Source organism: Fusarium proliferatum (genome assembly GCF_900067095.1).
Source record: "Fusarium proliferatum ET1 genome assembly, contig: FPRO_scaffold014, whole genome shotgun sequence".
Classification (NCBI taxonomy): Eukaryota; Fungi; Ascomycota; class Sordariomycetes; order Hypocreales; family Nectriaceae; genus Fusarium; species Fusarium proliferatum.
The window spans coordinates 390,486-407,186 of NW_022194803.1; the positions used below are offsets into that span (position 1 = coordinate 390,486).

The window sequence follows — 16,701 nt, forward strand, 5'->3', positions numbered from 1 at the left end:
ACACACTGAACTTGGACATATTATATACACAATCTTATGAATTTGAATTAAACTAGCTTTCCTCTTGACGCCTTGCCTAATCCATTTGCTCTGGATATTCTTGCTCTATTGTGATCGCGTACCCAGGCCTTGAGCCTAAGTTAATAATACTCTCTCGTTCTCATCATTCATCCCAAGTTTAATCGGCAGCGTCAAGAGTTTGCTACCGTCATTCTCTTCCTCCTCGCCATTTGCAAGTCTTCTCACTTCTGAAGCGTTATAACCTACCAGTGGAGAGGCCAATGCTAGAGCTACAAACTCGGATATCGTGTCTCGAGACTTGCCAGGCCGCTCCCCACTTACCCCGAATATCGCTATATAGATCCCAAATACAAGTACCAATGCCACGTGGATGAAAAGAGCTGTGATAGCGAAGTATACCGTTGTACTTTGACGGCCATATCCCCATCCATATCTGTAGACCTCCCAGTCGATAGATACTGGCTCATCGACTTCAGTTGCCTCGAACACTTCCGATCCAGGATTGCCATCTTCGTCAGGATGGGGCTCCCAGAATTCTTCTATCCCCTGCGACAAGCCATTCTGGAGGTTCTTGGTAATCAAGCGCATCTTTAGACTAATGGCATTACGGGACATGCCATCAACTATGGCGAGAGAGAGTATAGCAGATACAGTCTTGGAGATCTCGTTTATATAGGATTCAACCTTTGACCCATCAGTCGTGAAGTTTCCCAGCTTTCTTCCAGTTGCTGTGTTGAAAGGTGGAACAAAGTGATTCGGAATATAGTCGTCGTCATCCTCATCATGGTCGTCGTCAGTTTTTATAAAGGTATTCATTAAATTCTCAATCGCTGTGACGCCTCTTTTTCCGTTCTTAACGTTGTAATGGTATCTTGTTTTGAGATTCAGTGATCTGGCCCAAGATGTGTCAATCATGACGTTTGGTGACGTGAGCCCTCCAGGAGGACTAGACGTGTTTGTGGGATCCCAATAACGCCTCAGCGACATCAGGTCAGTGAAATTACTGTGGATTGTGTTGTCCATCGTGGGATCGTATTCAAGAGATACATCTACCCAGCGGGCATCGATCATGCATGGGAGGATGATGCTGTCAAGCTTTGCTTTATCGCCTTGGAGATAATACGCAGGGACCGTTGCGACTGCAGCGAGAGAAAGCTTGGGATTATGAAACAAAGCCGAAGCGTCGACCCATCTCAGAGTAGGGATACGAAGAGTGGATTCTGTGTGATGCCAATCCTTTTGTTTAGCGTTTCGATTCCCCATTCGTTGGTAGTTGTCGGTGTCCTCTTTGTCAACAAGTTGACTGAAGTTTCTCAGATTGTTTACCTTGAATATAGGATCCTGAATCTTCTTGGTGGCATTGATCCAAGAGAAGGGAGAACACTGGACCTGCACCAGTGGTGCACGAATGTCCTGGATGCTGGGTCGAAACTGTGGGCGCTCTATGTCGTTTACCTTGCCTAATTTCTGTTCTCGGATGTGGTTCCAGAGCAGACCCGCTATCATGGCGATTGAAGTATGGGAAGTTGTGGCGACAGGGAGACTTTCATTTGCTGCGGTATAATTATTGAACTCTAGCGTTGAACTGATTTTCCGGTACGACTTTGCAACTGGTAGCTTAATCTGGGTTTCGAGATCGATCCCGTCGGTTTGATACGCTTTAAGTAATGAGAGAAGGGTGCTGTACCCTCCTCCAGGATATTGATCCCAGCTAGGATCATCCTCACACTTGCCACGCGGCGTCAGGTATGACGGAAACACTCGACTCGAGTTTCCGGTGATGAGGGTTGTAAAGTTTTGGCCGTTGAAGGCGTCATGGACTTTCCACCAGTCAAGTGTCGGAGTGAGCAAGATAGCGGATGATGGAGCAATAACGTTGGCGTAAACAGCGGCCATCGCAAGACCTATAGCGAAGAGAAAATTTTGGTACTGGGAAGGCTTGTGCAAGGCACCCCAAAGCCCTTTTGACCAGAGCCAAGGGACTGAGCCAAACCGATATACCCCATCCAGGACGCCAAACGACACACCCTGACCTCGAAGCATATGTCTTATAATATGGAATGCCATGGCAGTCAGAGAGGCTTGGATGAGGGCTTCGCGGTTTGGTCAAACCAGTATATCTCACGAAGTCTGAACTGGACAATGACGATAGTAATAGCGATGGCTAAAACGTGAACCGCCACTGAGATGATCTGTAGTTTATTCTGGTATGGTATTGCAAATCTTCTGGGCTTTGAGATGGAATTCACGAGGCTTTCTCTTGACAAATGAGATCCTGTCGGAAGCGTGTTCAAGGCTATGCTGTCTGATGAGGTGCTGATGGGTGACGTGAAATGGTAATTCGGTACCGAAAGTAGGCGGTCGGTCGCCTTGACTGGCGTATGGCTTTCTATGTCGACCATCCTGATGAGGTTCTTTGATATTGTAAAGAGTGTCACTGACGTTGAATCTTGTCTTGACTTTCCCAGACGAGGAATGCGATCATAGAGCGTGGGAGGCTAAATTCAGAAGGGAATAGACATGCTCTGTTTCAAGGCAGTCGTAGCGTATTTAAGAGCAGGAATTACCAGAGCCTCGCGAAATATTTACAAAGGTAACTCTTGTGCCAAGAACTGCAGAAACTCAGCTAGAATATAAATAGTCATTCACCACGTCCTAAAAATATCATTGCTGCAGGTAACCCTGTTGTTTTCATAAGCCTGTATGGCGGGTCGTGGTTACACGGTGACAATGATTTTAACACTTTAATAAACATCGGATGGGTCGGGGACCTCCAAGAATGACAGGATTAGTCCGAGTGGGTGACTTTCTGGGCTGAATTGAAGTCCTGGCTTTGTGCTACATTAACACATTAACTACCCAATGAGGTCTTTTGCAGCAATGAGCCCCCAACTCACGTTAGCCACCTTGCTGTTGGATTTAACATGGGGGTTGAAAATAGCAGTTACCTGGCGGCATGTGTAATCAATACAGTACTAGTAAGCGCGAAAGTTATAGACGAAGAAATAATCTACTATTATATGGGTGACGTTTTAAGATTGGATTATTTCTATTCGGAGTTGCGTCGCTCTGTTTAATCAAACGCTAAAGCAACAAGATTATCTTGTGCTTCACAATAAGACTGCAGTCATCAATTAGGAGCTGAGTTTACATTTAGTGCACCCACATGAAGTTGTACCGGGGCTGTACCTTGTGATAGTCCTGTGTGTCAGCCTACATATCAATATGGCGTGCCTGCAGAGCCTCGTTAGCCAGGCTGCCCGAATTCCCTAACTTGAATACACTAGTACACGAATTAAGCACAATTTAATGACGAATGGTCTAGGAGTAGTTATTCTAGTTCTCAAATCATATTTTATTAGGCGAGAGAATCATAACTTGAAAGGGATATTTGGATAGAAAGCTCACGACGTGGTAAAACCTTGAGAGCTATGCCAAGTAGATAGCTGACCTGCCGGTCTGGCTGACGCCGATACGTTTCACCATCAAGCTTAGAATAGCAAAATGGGCGGCTGAAAGCAAATTCCCCATCTGATCCTAGCTAAGACTTGACGAAAACCCGCGGTAACTTCTCCATGTCGCCGTGTTAGTGGCAGCTACCTCATTCCTAGTCGTGCGAGAGCACCAAATTAAGTGTTCCTGCTATTGGATATGACTACTGTATATGCGCCAGAAGAAAAGCTTCTTGGCAGTCCGGAATGATTCTCGGGAGGTTTTGACACATGCATCTGCATGAAATTACCGCACCCGCAAAAAATACCTGGCTTCACTGGCTGGCGTCTGGATGCCAAGATGCATGGGGTCTCGGCTTAGAGCATACCATTGGTTAACGATGTCTTGTCGGTCCGTTTCCTTGTTAGATCGATCAATTGACACGCAATGAGGCCTCTTTACATGTGGGTATACACTATGTTCAAATATGTGAGTTCATCTGGAAATGAGATAGAATGAGAGGATTTATAGCTACCAAGCCCAGCTTCTATGGGCCCTTTAAAGTCCACAGATTAATCCCCAGCTACAAACATGTTACTCCCATGCTGGAAGTTCTTCGGCTTCCTCGCAGCAGCCCGACTTTGCGAACTAAAAGTGCCAGACTCTGATATTACGACATGGTGGCACGAAAACTCGGTCGTCAACACCAATACCTCAGTAGCGGCTGATGAGGTACGGCGTTCACGACGATACAACGTCTCCGTTTCCCTTGCGGGTGAGGATGACTTTCATCATTCTTTCGTCTATGAGTCCATTCCTCGTAATGGTAATGGCAAGATGTTCGATCCAGCTCAGCCAAGGAAAGAGTATGACTTTGCGGACGGAGATGGGATTACCACTGAGGCAGATGAGGGAATTAATATGGCTTGGACGCAGTTTATCTACCGCAAAGACGTTGATGTTTGGATTGTTACTACTGACGGGTCTTCGATTGGCCCAGCTTCCAACGTTGTCATCCGCCCTGTTGATCTTGGCTTTTCAGTTAAGAGTCCAAAGCATAACACTGTCTTGGTTCGAGTGCCTTACCAGAAATCCGGGGCTAGATTCTCTGTTGAGTTCAAGGACGATCTCTTCACGTACAGGTCCAACGGCACTGACTATGTGAATGATGGTGGTGTCATAGTCAGTGAGGAACCCAGAAATGGCCTTATCATCTTCGCCAGCCCGCCTCTGCCCAAGGATCTAATTCCCTCCAAGACATCCAGCAACGTACAGGTCATCCACCCTGGAAAGATGACGCAAGACACTTTCGGGTCCAAACCAACCATGATCTTCGAACCGGGCGTCCATTGGATAGAGAAGGATGGTGTCCTTGGCAAGGACCATATCAAGTTGAATCCGAAGTCTTACTACGTATATTTCGAGCCCGGTGCCTACGTCAAAGCAGCGCTGGAATACACAACGAAATACCCCACTTTCCATACAGTCGGCTATGGAGTGTTGTCGGGCGAGAACTATGTCTACATGGCCAACACAGTCAAGAACTACACGGCTGTTAAAGACGACCGGTACAGTCTCCGTATGTTCTGGCACCAGTCCGTGACAGACAGTCAGACATGGAACTGCATCGGGCCAACGCTCGCCTCGCCGCCGTTCAACACCATGGATCTCTATCCCAAGAACAGCACTCCTCACGAAGAAGACAACAAAGTTAGTGCACATATCCGCGATTACAAGCAAGTCGGGGCATATTATTTCCAGACCGACGGAATACAGATGTATAAAGGTTCAGTTCGCGATGTATTCTGGCACGTCAATGATGATGCTATCAAACTATATCATTCGGGAGCCCAACTTCACGGCCTGACGATCTGGAAAGCTCGGAACAATGCTATTATTCAGATGGGTTGGAAGCCGCGTAATGTTAGCGACGTATCGGTTAGTAAACTCCGCGTCATTCATAATCGGTGGATCAAGCCCGATGCGTATGTTCCGTCGGCTATTCTGGGTGCGTCGCCGTTCTACGGTGATCCAAAGGAGATCGACACTCAGCGGACCATGCAAGTCAAAATTGATGGTGTCGTCTGTGAGGGGGTTTGTGCAGCACTCATGACGATTGCTCCAATGCAAAACTTCGACTTGCAGATCTCAAATGTGTATTTTGAGGCGTTACATAACGATACGGAGCTGAGACTTGGAAGAAGCGTCGTTGGTATGGACGCCGGGGAGGAGATGGATAATTATACTCCCGGGCAGGCAAACTTGACGCTGGATATTCATATTAAGAACTGGACAATTGCTGATACGGAAGTGGATAAGAAGAATGCGGGCGAGGATGGATTGGGCCAGCTGAAGATTAACCCCACGTTTGATGGAGACTGGAGCATATGATCTCAACATTGTGAGTTCAGGTCATGTGAGTTTTGAGGCCCTGTTATACAATCAAGAATTTTGCACTGCCCTCCCTATAATTGAAAGTGACATAGACACAAAATCAGGCTTCGTAACACACACCAGGGATTTAATAAGCATAAGCTACTTCTCCCCTGATAAAAAAAGGCAAGATTATTGTCCTCCCAGAATGGCCATTCTACTAGCAAGAAAAAGCATTTCAAGTTTCGTGTTTCTGAACACTGTTACCAGGTAATGCCCTCTGGACATATTACTGCAGAAGTATTCACACGATGAATACCGAATATCAACATGAGCTGTAGGACGCATTACCTTGGGTGGGGCATGCGTTCCCAAATCAGGGGCGCTCTCCCTTATCGATACAGCCACTCGCCACTTGTTTTTCTTTCCTACCTTGGCCTTAATGGTTTACAAGGCTGGCCACCATTTGAGAGGAATCGGTACTTTGTAAGATAAGTAAAATTAAATAGCGAGCGCTGATTATCCTAATATCCAAGGAAGGGGAAGGCTTCAGACGCCAGAAACGCTTGACAGGATGAAGGGAAATGCACTTTAGGAGAAGTGCATTTCCGTGACAAGCCAAACGCGCAAATGCGCCTCTGGGCTTTGCCTAATGATCATGCGTACTTCCTACCTAGTGGTCTAATTGGACCGCACTGATCTGCTGTCTCACTCCGCCTCCAAGTTTCCTGAAGCCATGGCGAGCTGAAACTTTTAGTTATAGCCACTTCAGTTGAGGCGTTTTGCGGCTCGCATTACAGGCTTGAAAGTTCTGTTTTTCTTTTCAATTTTGCTTTTTATTAGATATGACGGCCAAAGGACGTCCTAGAATATTGTGCTATTATGCTTATGCCATCAACCTATGCAAAATGTGCACTGGCCGGGGGCAATATATATTGTTCTGATACCCCCATGTACCAATTTCGATCAGTACTCACTCCAAACCGTTTTGCTTGGTTTATCTCTTGTCAACTGTCTGACTCCTGTTTCCTTCCCGACCTTACTATGGAGAGCCATGATATTTATACAGGTATATGGCGAAACTACTCCACCGCAGGTCTAGACGGCAAAGTTATAACTCTGCCCATACAGTCTGCTGGTTATCTTATCTCGGGTCTGACGGTTCTCCTCACCCTGGCTGTGGGGAGCTGTTGGACAATTGCTGCTTATGCTCTCCACCAGTGCCACGTTTCAGACGCTACCGACCCGCTGGAGCTTCAATTACAAGTCCTCCTCCGCAACGTTGAAAAGCCAACGTCTGCTGCGTGGCATCTCGCCAAGATTTGGTGGGCTTGGAGGAAGTCTAGTGTCCGACATGTCCGCAAACTGCTCTGTACAGGCCTGTTCGCTATCATTTTTGCCGCCGCGATCGTCCCAGTCGGTACGATCGTGGCAAGCATCGCTAGCACGCGAGAGGAAGTCGTGCTGGTGCTAGCAAAGCCAAGAAACTGTGGCTATGTCAGAAGCAACTTTTCAGTTTCTTCCAGCAATGACGCCTTTGCGGCTTCATTTGCGTACACCACTGACAAGGCGATCCGCGGTCGAGCTTATGCTAAAGCGTGGTATCGGAACGCAGAGGCGTCGCGGCGCGATCCTCCCTCTAGCTTTCCCGTTGCAAGGCTACCTTATCGTAATGATACAGTGCCCTGTCCTTTGAAAGGCAATCGATGTCGCTATTATGCTGCTGATACGAACGACGAAAACATGGCCATTGCGTTAGACACGGGTCTGTTGGATACTGGCGCCTATCTGGGCATTAATGGGCCCAAGGAACACATGATCCAGTTTCGAAAGAAGACGACTTGCGCGCCTACCAGAATCCCCGATCTTTGGGTGCCCTACCAAGACGGGTCCGATAATTTCACAGCCCTGAAGGCAGGGCCTTATGAAGGACCTGGCAATATTACGCTCAAGTTCAACACTCGTATCCGGGATGAGAATGTCGGATATGTCACGGGGTAAGTTTGATTGGCGCAAGAATCCGGTGAGATAGAAATGATGAGACTAATGTGTTTTCTTCCAGATTTGCAGTGATAGACCCTGGTGCCATCAGCGCGTCCTTGGATCAATGGCAGCCGACTGATCCCTTCAAACATGACGACGCGATTCTCACTCTTCACGCGATTCTCCCCAACGTTGTATATCTCGGGCCCGTCAACGATCCGATGTTTCTAGCGTCAGGTAAAAGCAAGAAGATGAATCTAGGGAAATTGACGTATCGCAGTGACTACTTCATTACCTCCCTAGTTTGTCTCGATCAGGTACAGGTCTGTAACCAAAATAACAGAAAGTGCTCCAGCCTCACGCACAACAGTGAGGCCTTCAGACAAGGCGAGACAGGCCTGGATCTTAACAGCCAGCAACTTGGCGTATTAAAGAGAGTTATTTCTGCCCTCGTGGATTCTACGACATTCCAGTCCGGAATCGCCCCACTTGGAAGCACAGGTTTGTGTTCCTTTTCTATACAAAGAATAACGTGCTGTTATACTAACAAGAGAACTTCTGAACAGGGTTACTGGCAAGCGAACTAGTGTATAATAATGCCATCTCCCCACCGCTCCCGGATGACCAATGGATCAAAGAAGTGACTCTCTGGTTCCAAACAGGTCTTAGTATTCTCCAGGAGCAAATAATGCTCTTCCTGGATATATCCGCATATAATGACACCAGCGGAGCCTTTATACTGGAACCAGTCAAAGAGTTACCTGGAAAAGATCGTGCCGAACTGGAGTGGCAGTGCGCCGCCCAGAAGATCCCTTCCCAAGGCCAGGTTCAGAACTTCAATTACGCTGCTGTCATCGTCATTGGCACTGTGTCGGCGAGTATTATCCTCATAGGATTGATCCTTGAGCCGGTTATTGGATGGATAAGGAAGCCGAGGAGTGAAAAGAAGAAAAAGGAGAAAAAGGAGACGAAGGAGAAGAAGGAGAAGAATAAACGACAGCTGGCAAGAGATATGGACAGCTTATATTGGCTTCTTCGTGCGGCATTGCTGGGTATCGGCGTGACAGCTTGGAATGACGATGAGGGAGACATTCCAGTTACTACTACGGGAGTAACAGTACAACACCCAGGCAAAGACGACAGGGAGTGTTGCCAGAGGTTTTATATAGCTGACAGGTTAGAACCCTGTTTGCATCAGATCAGAAGTGGTAACTTGCCGTCTAGTAATTAATAGTTTGTAAGAACCTTTCTAACAGCTAGTATGATTATATTAGTATTTACTTCTTAAAGTACGGCTATCAATAAGAGAAAGATAATATTAATTTCAACTTACTATGAAGTTAATCTAGGGTTATACTAATAGATACATTAAGAACTTAAACTTCTTATAATTCTATTCTTTTGAAGTAAAACAGTTCTTTATTTGAGTTTCTGAACTACCCATGTTAATGCTGGCATATCCGGGTGGAGGAACAAACGGGGAATGTTAGTAACAGAAGTGGGTTTCATCCTCCCACTTTCGAATGAGATAGATAATTCGGTTATCTCGGCGACACAAACCCCTCATCGGTGTATGTACAACGGCCCGGAAACACAACGGGAGATAACGTTTGAGTATTCCAGCTTCGAAAATAGACCAATCAGCAAGAATGGGGCCAATGTGCTATCGTTATGTACTGCGGGGAAGTCGTTGAGTGGCGTATCATTCGAAGATGGGGTATGGGCAAGGGTGGGATGATGGTTTGTGATAACTACAACTAGTCCGAGTGGCTGACTTTAGAGCGGAGGGACTAGTTGCGCTGACCATCTTGTTTCTCCAGTTCTTTGTTTCTGCCATTCTGAAACCTAATTCTGTACTCATCTTCACCAATTGACTTCTATCTCATTCGGTTCATATCGCTACAATGAAGGCTTCACAAGACGCTCTCCCATCACCGCCCCTATCCGACACCGATGAAACAGCCCCCAAAACACCAGTAGAATCCCTCGCAGCCCTGATAAAAACAACCTACAGAACCTCCGATATAAAATTCTACATCAATGGCCGGCCAGTAACCGTCAAGAACCCCAACCCGGATTGGGTTCTCCTCGATTGGATCCGAGCTCAAGATTCCTTGAAAGGAACGAAACTAGGATGCGGAGAAGGAGGTTGTGGAGCATGCACTGTTGTGTTACAGACGCTTGAAAATGGACGTGTTAGGCATCTTGCGGTAAATGCTTGTTTGTATCCGCTTGTTGGAGTAGATGGAAAGAGTCTCATTACTGTTGAGGGGCTGGGCACCGTGAAGAGGCCGCATCCGCTTCAGGAGAGGATTGCCAAGATGCAGTAAGTAAGAGCATAGGTTGACTGAGGACACAAGCTTATAGGGTTAGTGGCACACAATGTGGTTTCTGTACGCCAGGAATTGTCATGAGTTTGTATGCGCTCATCAGAAACTCGTACCGAGATGGGAAATTCCACTTGACCAACTCTGAAGTTGAGCTACAGGGCCATCTGGACGGGAACCTGTGTCGCTGTGTAAGCCGCACACAGAGAGCTGTTTGGTATCTGCTTACACAAATTAGACCGGCTACAAACCCATCTTCGAAGCAGCGCGAACCTTCATCACAGAAGACCTCAACGGAACAATAGCCGAGATCAACGGCAAGGAGATAGCGCCCGAGAAACCTGTAGAAGACGACTATGCAACTGTTGCGCTCGAGTCTAACAAGACTGGGTCATGCGGTCGCCCTGGGGGATGCTGTCGAGATAATCCTGATTCAAAAGGATGCGGGTCAACTGGTATTGATGAATCGAACCCGAAGGAGATGGAGACACCGATCACAGCTCCCAGACCACAGGAAACGCCGAGTACACCACCAAAATCACCCGACAAGCCGGAGTTTGGTGAGACATTCTCACCATACGATCCCTCAGCAGAGCCTATCTTCCCTCCAGCGCTACGAAAGTACGAACCTCAACCGATCTGCTACGGCGATGATCGAAGACTCTGGTTTCGACCGACAAACCTCCAGCAGTTGATTGAACTGAAAGGCGTGTATCCAGAAGCCAAGATCGTCGGTGGCGCAAGTGAGACTCAGATCGAAGTTCGCTTCAAGAAGCGAGCTTATCGAGTATCTGTTTTTGCAGCAGATATCACTGAGCTGAACAGCTTCACCGTGGATCCCCTGCAGATGAAACAGGCCGAGCTTGAATCACTGAAAAGTATCAGTATACCAGGAAACTTATCCTTGACCACGGTTGAGGAGATGTGTACTGCCTTATACGCAAAGTTAGGTCGGCGAGCTTCAACGCTAGAAGCTCTCCGGAAACAACTTCGATACTTTGCAGGCCGACAGATCCGCAATGTAGCCAGTCTAGCAGGCAGTCTCGCTACAGCAAGTCCCATCTCCGACTCCGCACCCGTCCTCTTAGCAGCAGGAGCCAAGGTGAAGATCCATTCTCAAACCGGCGGGATAACTGAGATTCCGTTGTCTTCATGGTTTCTGTCCTACAGAACAACAGCACTGCCTGAAGATGGAGTCATAACAGAGATTGTGATCCCGCTTCCGGGCGGTGAGATTGAGATTACCAAGGCTTACAAGCAGGCGAAGAGGAAGGATGATGATATCGCTATCGTCACTTCTGGGTTTAGGGTGAGGTTAGATGGGGATGGGGTTGTGGAGGATGCTGCTTTTGCTATTGGTGGTATGGCACCGACGACTGTCATGGCTGAGAAAGCGCAGGAGGCTGTCGTGGGGAAGAAGTGGTCTGATATTAAGACCTTGGATGCTGCGATGGATGCTCTGCTGGAACAGTTTCAGCTTCCGTTTGGTGTACCTGGCGGCATGGCGCATTATCGAAAAGGTCAATTCATTCCCGCAAGCATCATTTACTTCTTGCTAACCATCCTACAGTTCTCACTATTTCAATGTTCTTCCGGTTCTGGCACGAAGTGGTTCATGACCTTGGTCTCGGCGAAGTTGATCCTGATCTCATTGAGGAGATTCACCGTGGCATCTCATCCGGTAATCGTGACAACTTCACTTCTTCAATGCTGAACAGAGGTACCAAAGAAGTTGGCCGCCCAATTCCACATCTCTCTGCAGTCAAACACTGTACCGGTGAAGCAGAATACGTGGATGACATGCCACGTCAGCACAACGAACTCTTCGGGGCGTTGGTCATGTCCAAAGCAGCTCATGCTGAGATTCTGAGTGTGGACTACTCAGCCGCCTTGGAGATGCCTGGTGTACTTGGCTACATCGACAAGGATAGCATTACCAAAGAGCAGAATACCTGGGGCCCTGTCGTCCTCGATGAACTCATCTTTGCAGATGGAAAGTCCAACTATTACGGTCAAGTCATCGGCATGATCTACGCCGAGACAGCGCTTCAAGCTCGTGCTGCTGCCGATGCAGTCAGAGTGACATACAAACGCCTCCCCACCATCTTCACAATCGACGAAGCCATCAAAGCAAAGAGTTTCTTCAAACACGGAAAAGAACTTCGGAAGGGCGATGCTCTTAGCGGCTCCCTAGATGAGGCATTTAGCAAGTGCGCTCACGTCCTCGAGGGCACCACCCGCATGGGCGGCCAAGAGCACTTCTATCTCGAGACCAACGCAGCGCTTGCGATTCCTCACATGGAAGATGGCTCAATGGAAGTATACATCTCGACGCAGAACCTCATGGAGAACCAAGTCTTCACCGCGCAAGTCCTCGGCGTGCCTATGAATAGAGTGAACATGCGTGTGAGGAGAATGGGAGGTGCGTATGGAGGTAAGGAGTCGAGAACGACGGCTCTGTCGATGTATCTTGCTCTTGCGGCGCAGAAGACGGCGAGGCCTGTGAGGATGATGCTGAATCGCGATGAGGACATTGCGTTTAGTGGACAGCGACATCCGTTCCAGTCAAAATGGAAAGTTGGTGTTGATGAGAAGGGTAAGATTCAGGTTTTGGATATTGATATCTATAATAATGCGGGTGCTTCGCTGGATATGAGTGGCGCGGTCATGTAAGACATCCTTAAAAGTGATGAGGCGAGGGGCTAACAATGACAGGGACCGAGCTTGTACGCACGTCGACAACTGCTATCACATCCCTCACGCTTGGATACGTGGACATGTCTGCAAGACGAATACAGTCAGCAACACAGCGTTCCGAGGCTTCGGCGGTCCACAAGGGATGTACATCACCGAGACCATCATGTTCAAGATCGCAGAGTCTCTAAACATGGACGTTGATGACCTTCGAATGCGGAACCTGTACGAAGTCGGTCAGCGAACACCTTTCCTGCAGGAGATCACAGATGACTTCCATGTTCCTACCATGATGGAACAGCTGAGTTCCTCCTCCGAGTTTGAGAAGCGCAAGTCCGCCATCAAAGATTTCAACGCCAAGAATCGCTTCAAGAAGCGAGGTATTTCCAGGGTCCCAACCAAGTTTGGTCTAAGGTAAGTCTCCTCATCCAAATCAAAAACACCTTGCTCACAAAACTAGCTTCGCAACAGCCCTCCACCTCAACCAAGCAGGAGCCTACGTCAAAATCTACGAAGACGGCTCCGTCCTCCTCCATCACGGCGGCACAGAAATGGGTCAAGGTCTATACACCAAAATGACCCAAGTAGCAGCTGAAGAGCTCAACGTGAGCGTCGATTCAATCTACAACAAGGAGTCCCAATCCGACCAAGTCGCCAATGCTTCGCCCACCGCTGCATCATCTGGTAGTGATATCAACGGCCAAGCTGTGAAGAATGCATGTGATCAGATCAACGAGAGGTTGAAGCCGTATAGGGAGAAGTTTGGAAAGGATGCTAGCATGGCGGTTATTGCGCATGCGGCGTATAGGGATAGAGTTAATCTGGCGGCGAATGGATTTTGGAAGATGCCGAGGATTGGGTATGAGTGGGGGAACTGGAAGGACCCTTTGCCGATGTGAGTGTACTGATTTCTGATAATGAGGATCTGCTGACGTTGAGGTTTAGGTACTATTACTTTACGCAAGGAGTGTAAGTTTTACAGGATCATTCCTGATGGGGGGTTTTGCTAACGACGACTTTAGGGCCATATCTGAGGTAGAGCTGGATACTCTCACTGGAGACTCGACAGTGCTGAGAACAGATCTCATGATGGTATGTCATTAGTGAAACAACCACTCAACCACCCGTCAGTTCTGACCATTTATAGGACATCGGTCGGTCTATCAACCCAGCAATGGACTACGGTCAAATTGAGGGGGCTTTCGTCCAAGGCCAAGGTCTCTTCACAATGGAAGAATCCCTCTGGATGAAATCCGGCGAAATTTTCACCAAAGGCCCAGGAACATACAAGATCCCCGGTACGTCCTCTCCTCTCATCCAACTAACCCCCCCTTTACTAATCCATCTAGGTTTCTCCGATATCCCCCAAGTCTTCAACGTAAACACCCTTCAACACGACGCACAAGGCAACCCCATCAACTGGTCAAAGCTTGGCTCCATCCAAAGCAGCAAAGGTGTAGGCGAACCTCCTCTGTTCTTGGGTTGCGCTGTATTCTTCGCTTTGAGAGAGGCAGTCAAGTCTGCGAGGGAGATGAATGGTGTTAGTGAACCTTTGGTGTTGGATGCTCCGTGTACGGCGGAGAAGTTGAGGCTAGCTGTTGCGGATGATCTTGTGAGGAGGGCAGTTGTTGAGAGGAAGGATGACGAGCAGGACTTCTTTATCAGGATTGAGTCTTAATATATAGATAGATCTTACTAGAATTATATAATGTACAAAGGTTGAGGTTGACTCTCATTGGTGATCATTCCATACCATCCGCCGACTTGTAAATAGCTCTCCCCAACCAAGTGAAACTCATTGCCTCCACTACTACCAATCTCTCTCAGCACGAACGGAACCGAAGCCCCAACACAGATAAACAATTGATCTCCAATCTCTGCTTCCGCAGGCGCAAGTCCGAAATATCCTGTATCAGTAACAAAGCACCGACGCAAATGACAAGCCTGGAGATTCCAGCGTATAGTATCCCCATAACTCGGTGGCCAGCCCTTCGCTGCATAATGAAAAGGGATATCCCGGAACGGCAGCACACCATCTTTCCTCTCCAGCGCCAATTTTCGTATTCTGTCTTCCCACTTAAAACCGAACCTGTACTCCTCATAAGACTCTTGCGAGCCTCCAATGATGAAATCTGGTTTTGGAAAGTCATTGACAGCGTCTTCTTCTTCTTCTTCTTTCATGCTTGAGTCGTATAAATAGCGCGCAAGCCGAAGGAACCTGAAGAAGAATTCTGCTCGGTGAGGAAACTTGACGTCACCGGCATCGGTTGCAGGGCGTGTTGATATATCAATCTTGTTAACGAGACTATACCACTCCTGGGCAGGAAACGGTGTTTGGCCCGCGATGTAAGTTGACCCCAATTTGGAGATATTTCCACATGAATACCCATATCCATGCAATGCAGGTATTTCTCCCTCACCCGACCTCCGCATCACGACTTGTGGTTTGTCAGGAACTGCCTGGGTTAACATCCCCTCCCAAAACTCTTCCATTCCCATAATAGCATCTGAGTCGATAACATATCGCTGAGGCGGGACATTCCAGTCTGGAACCCAAGACGGCATGTTTTCTGTCCTCGGGTTCCCTTGAACAGCACTCAAAAGGCTCCAGCCGCAGCTAGGTAATAAAGACAGAGCGCAGTCCGTGTAGATTCTCGCTGGCGTATCTTGGTACCTTGGTATCAGGTCAAGTGGCTTGTTATGAGACTGGAGGATCGGGAGCAGACTGTAAATCTTGTCACGTGGATCAGTTGCCTCGCAGTGTCGTGAATCAAGAAGAGAATAGAACATGAATGTTTGAGCGTCCTCCCCTACAAAGTATTTGCTAGCTTTTGAGACCACGTACGGCAGTCGAAACTGCAGTCTCGTGTTGACCAGATAATGCTTGAAGTTCTCCATTGCAGGCCATGGTATTTCTTTTTCTCCGCAGTACACGGTCTTCTCGGATGATAGGAAGACTTCTTGAATCACCCAGACCCTGGTGAACCAAGGCCGAAGGAAGAAATTCCGGAGTGCGTCCATCAAGGTGTCGGACCTTGGGAAACTTAAAGAGGAATTATCGGGAGATGGATCATAGCACTCCATCATGAATTCGATGGCCAGGTCGCTATCGTCTGCAGATTCACCGAGATAAACAACCACGCCTGTGGCCTGAGAGTATATCCTTGACATGAGGCTGACTTGGTGATTTCTCTCATCAACATTTGATTGATCAATGGCCAGGGCGTCAATCCAAAGAACTCTAGTCTTGTCTTCATATCGAAGGTGTTTTAAGGCGGAGAAGCAGTTGGAAGTTACTGAGAATTGCTGCGGAGTCTTGGAATCTTGCGTCGTCATGTCAATCATCTCTACACTGGAAGCATCACCCCACGTGTACGATAAAGCCTCGTATTCTGGCGCGCCGTCAATAGAAACCGTTATTAGCTCACAGCAGACAGCTGCATCTGTTCCGGGCAGCAGGTGGACGAGGCGAATGTGTGACGAACTAGGCAGTGGAGGTCCAGGATATGGCCGAGCCAGCTGAGTCTCCAATGCCTTTGACATTCTTGAGAGACAATTTCGACTAGGTCGGATGTATTGGACTGGATTACCTAGTGGCAAATGAGCTCTGAAATCAATTGCCAGATGAGAAGCTGGACAGAAAGAATTCTTCGAGAAATGCTGGATCTGAGTGAAATAATAAGTGCTGTTCTCAGTCTTCACCGAAACACTTAGCGCCGATATGCGGACCTTGTCCAATAAATGGGGTTGAAAAGCTCAGCTGGAAGCACGCCTATTGTGGCTGTACAAGGCGTTTTCTTATTTACAGTGGGCTAGGCTTCTGATCCCAGGTCTGATATTAATCTATCAATTGGAGAATCTACCCAGTCTT

At 47.8% G+C, this 16,701-nt stretch overlaps 5 protein-coding genes across 5 annotated transcripts; 3 read left to right on the top strand and 2 right to left on the bottom strand.

Moving 5' to 3' along the window:
* Nucleotides 1-135: 135 nt before the first annotated feature.
* FPRO_04047 (uncharacterized protein) lies at nucleotides 136-2,088 on the bottom strand (the record flags this gene model as incomplete). The annotated part of the gene is made up of 1 exon (XM_031223835.1): nucleotides 136-2,088. The coding sequence occupies one exon, from the start codon at nucleotides 2,086-2,088 to the stop codon at nucleotides 136-138; it is 1,953 nt and encodes a 650-aa protein (XP_031089155.1).
* A 1,956-nt stretch (nucleotides 2,089-4,044) lies between these two features.
* Nucleotides 4,045-5,844, top strand: FPRO_04046 (uncharacterized protein; the record flags this gene model as incomplete). Its single annotated transcript, XM_031223837.1, has 1 exon — nucleotides 4,045-5,844. The coding sequence occupies one exon, from the start codon at nucleotides 4,045-4,047 to the stop codon at nucleotides 5,842-5,844; it is 1,800 nt and encodes a 599-aa protein (XP_031089156.1).
* A 1,026-nt stretch (nucleotides 5,845-6,870) lies between these two features.
* Nucleotides 6,871-9,040, top strand: FPRO_04045 (uncharacterized protein; the record flags this gene model as incomplete). The annotated part of the gene is made up of 3 exons (XM_031223838.1): nucleotides 6,871-7,823; nucleotides 7,889-8,310; nucleotides 8,376-9,040. 3 exons carry the CDS (start codon nucleotides 6,871-6,873, stop codon nucleotides 9,038-9,040), a joined length of 2,040 nt encoding a protein of 679 aa, XP_031089157.1.
* A 673-nt stretch (nucleotides 9,041-9,713) lies between these two features.
* Nucleotides 9,714-14,508, top strand: FPRO_04044 (putative xanthine dehydrogenase; the record flags this gene model as incomplete). Its single annotated transcript, XM_031223839.1, has 10 exons — nucleotides 9,714-10,135; nucleotides 10,183-10,327; nucleotides 10,375-11,656; nucleotides 11,707-12,805; nucleotides 12,852-13,244; nucleotides 13,291-13,725; nucleotides 13,776-13,799; nucleotides 13,853-13,922; nucleotides 13,978-14,128; nucleotides 14,180-14,508. 10 exons carry the CDS (start codon nucleotides 9,714-9,716, stop codon nucleotides 14,506-14,508), a joined length of 4,350 nt encoding a protein of 1,449 aa, XP_031089158.1.
* Nucleotides 14,509-14,531: 23 nt separating this feature from the next.
* On the bottom strand, nucleotides 14,532-16,373 carry FPRO_04043 (uncharacterized protein; the record flags this gene model as incomplete). Its single annotated transcript, XM_031223840.1, has 1 exon — nucleotides 14,532-16,373. One exon carries the CDS (start codon nucleotides 16,371-16,373, stop codon nucleotides 14,532-14,534), a length of 1,842 nt encoding a protein of 613 aa, XP_031089159.1.
* Between the last annotated feature and the right edge of the window lie 328 nt (nucleotides 16,374-16,701).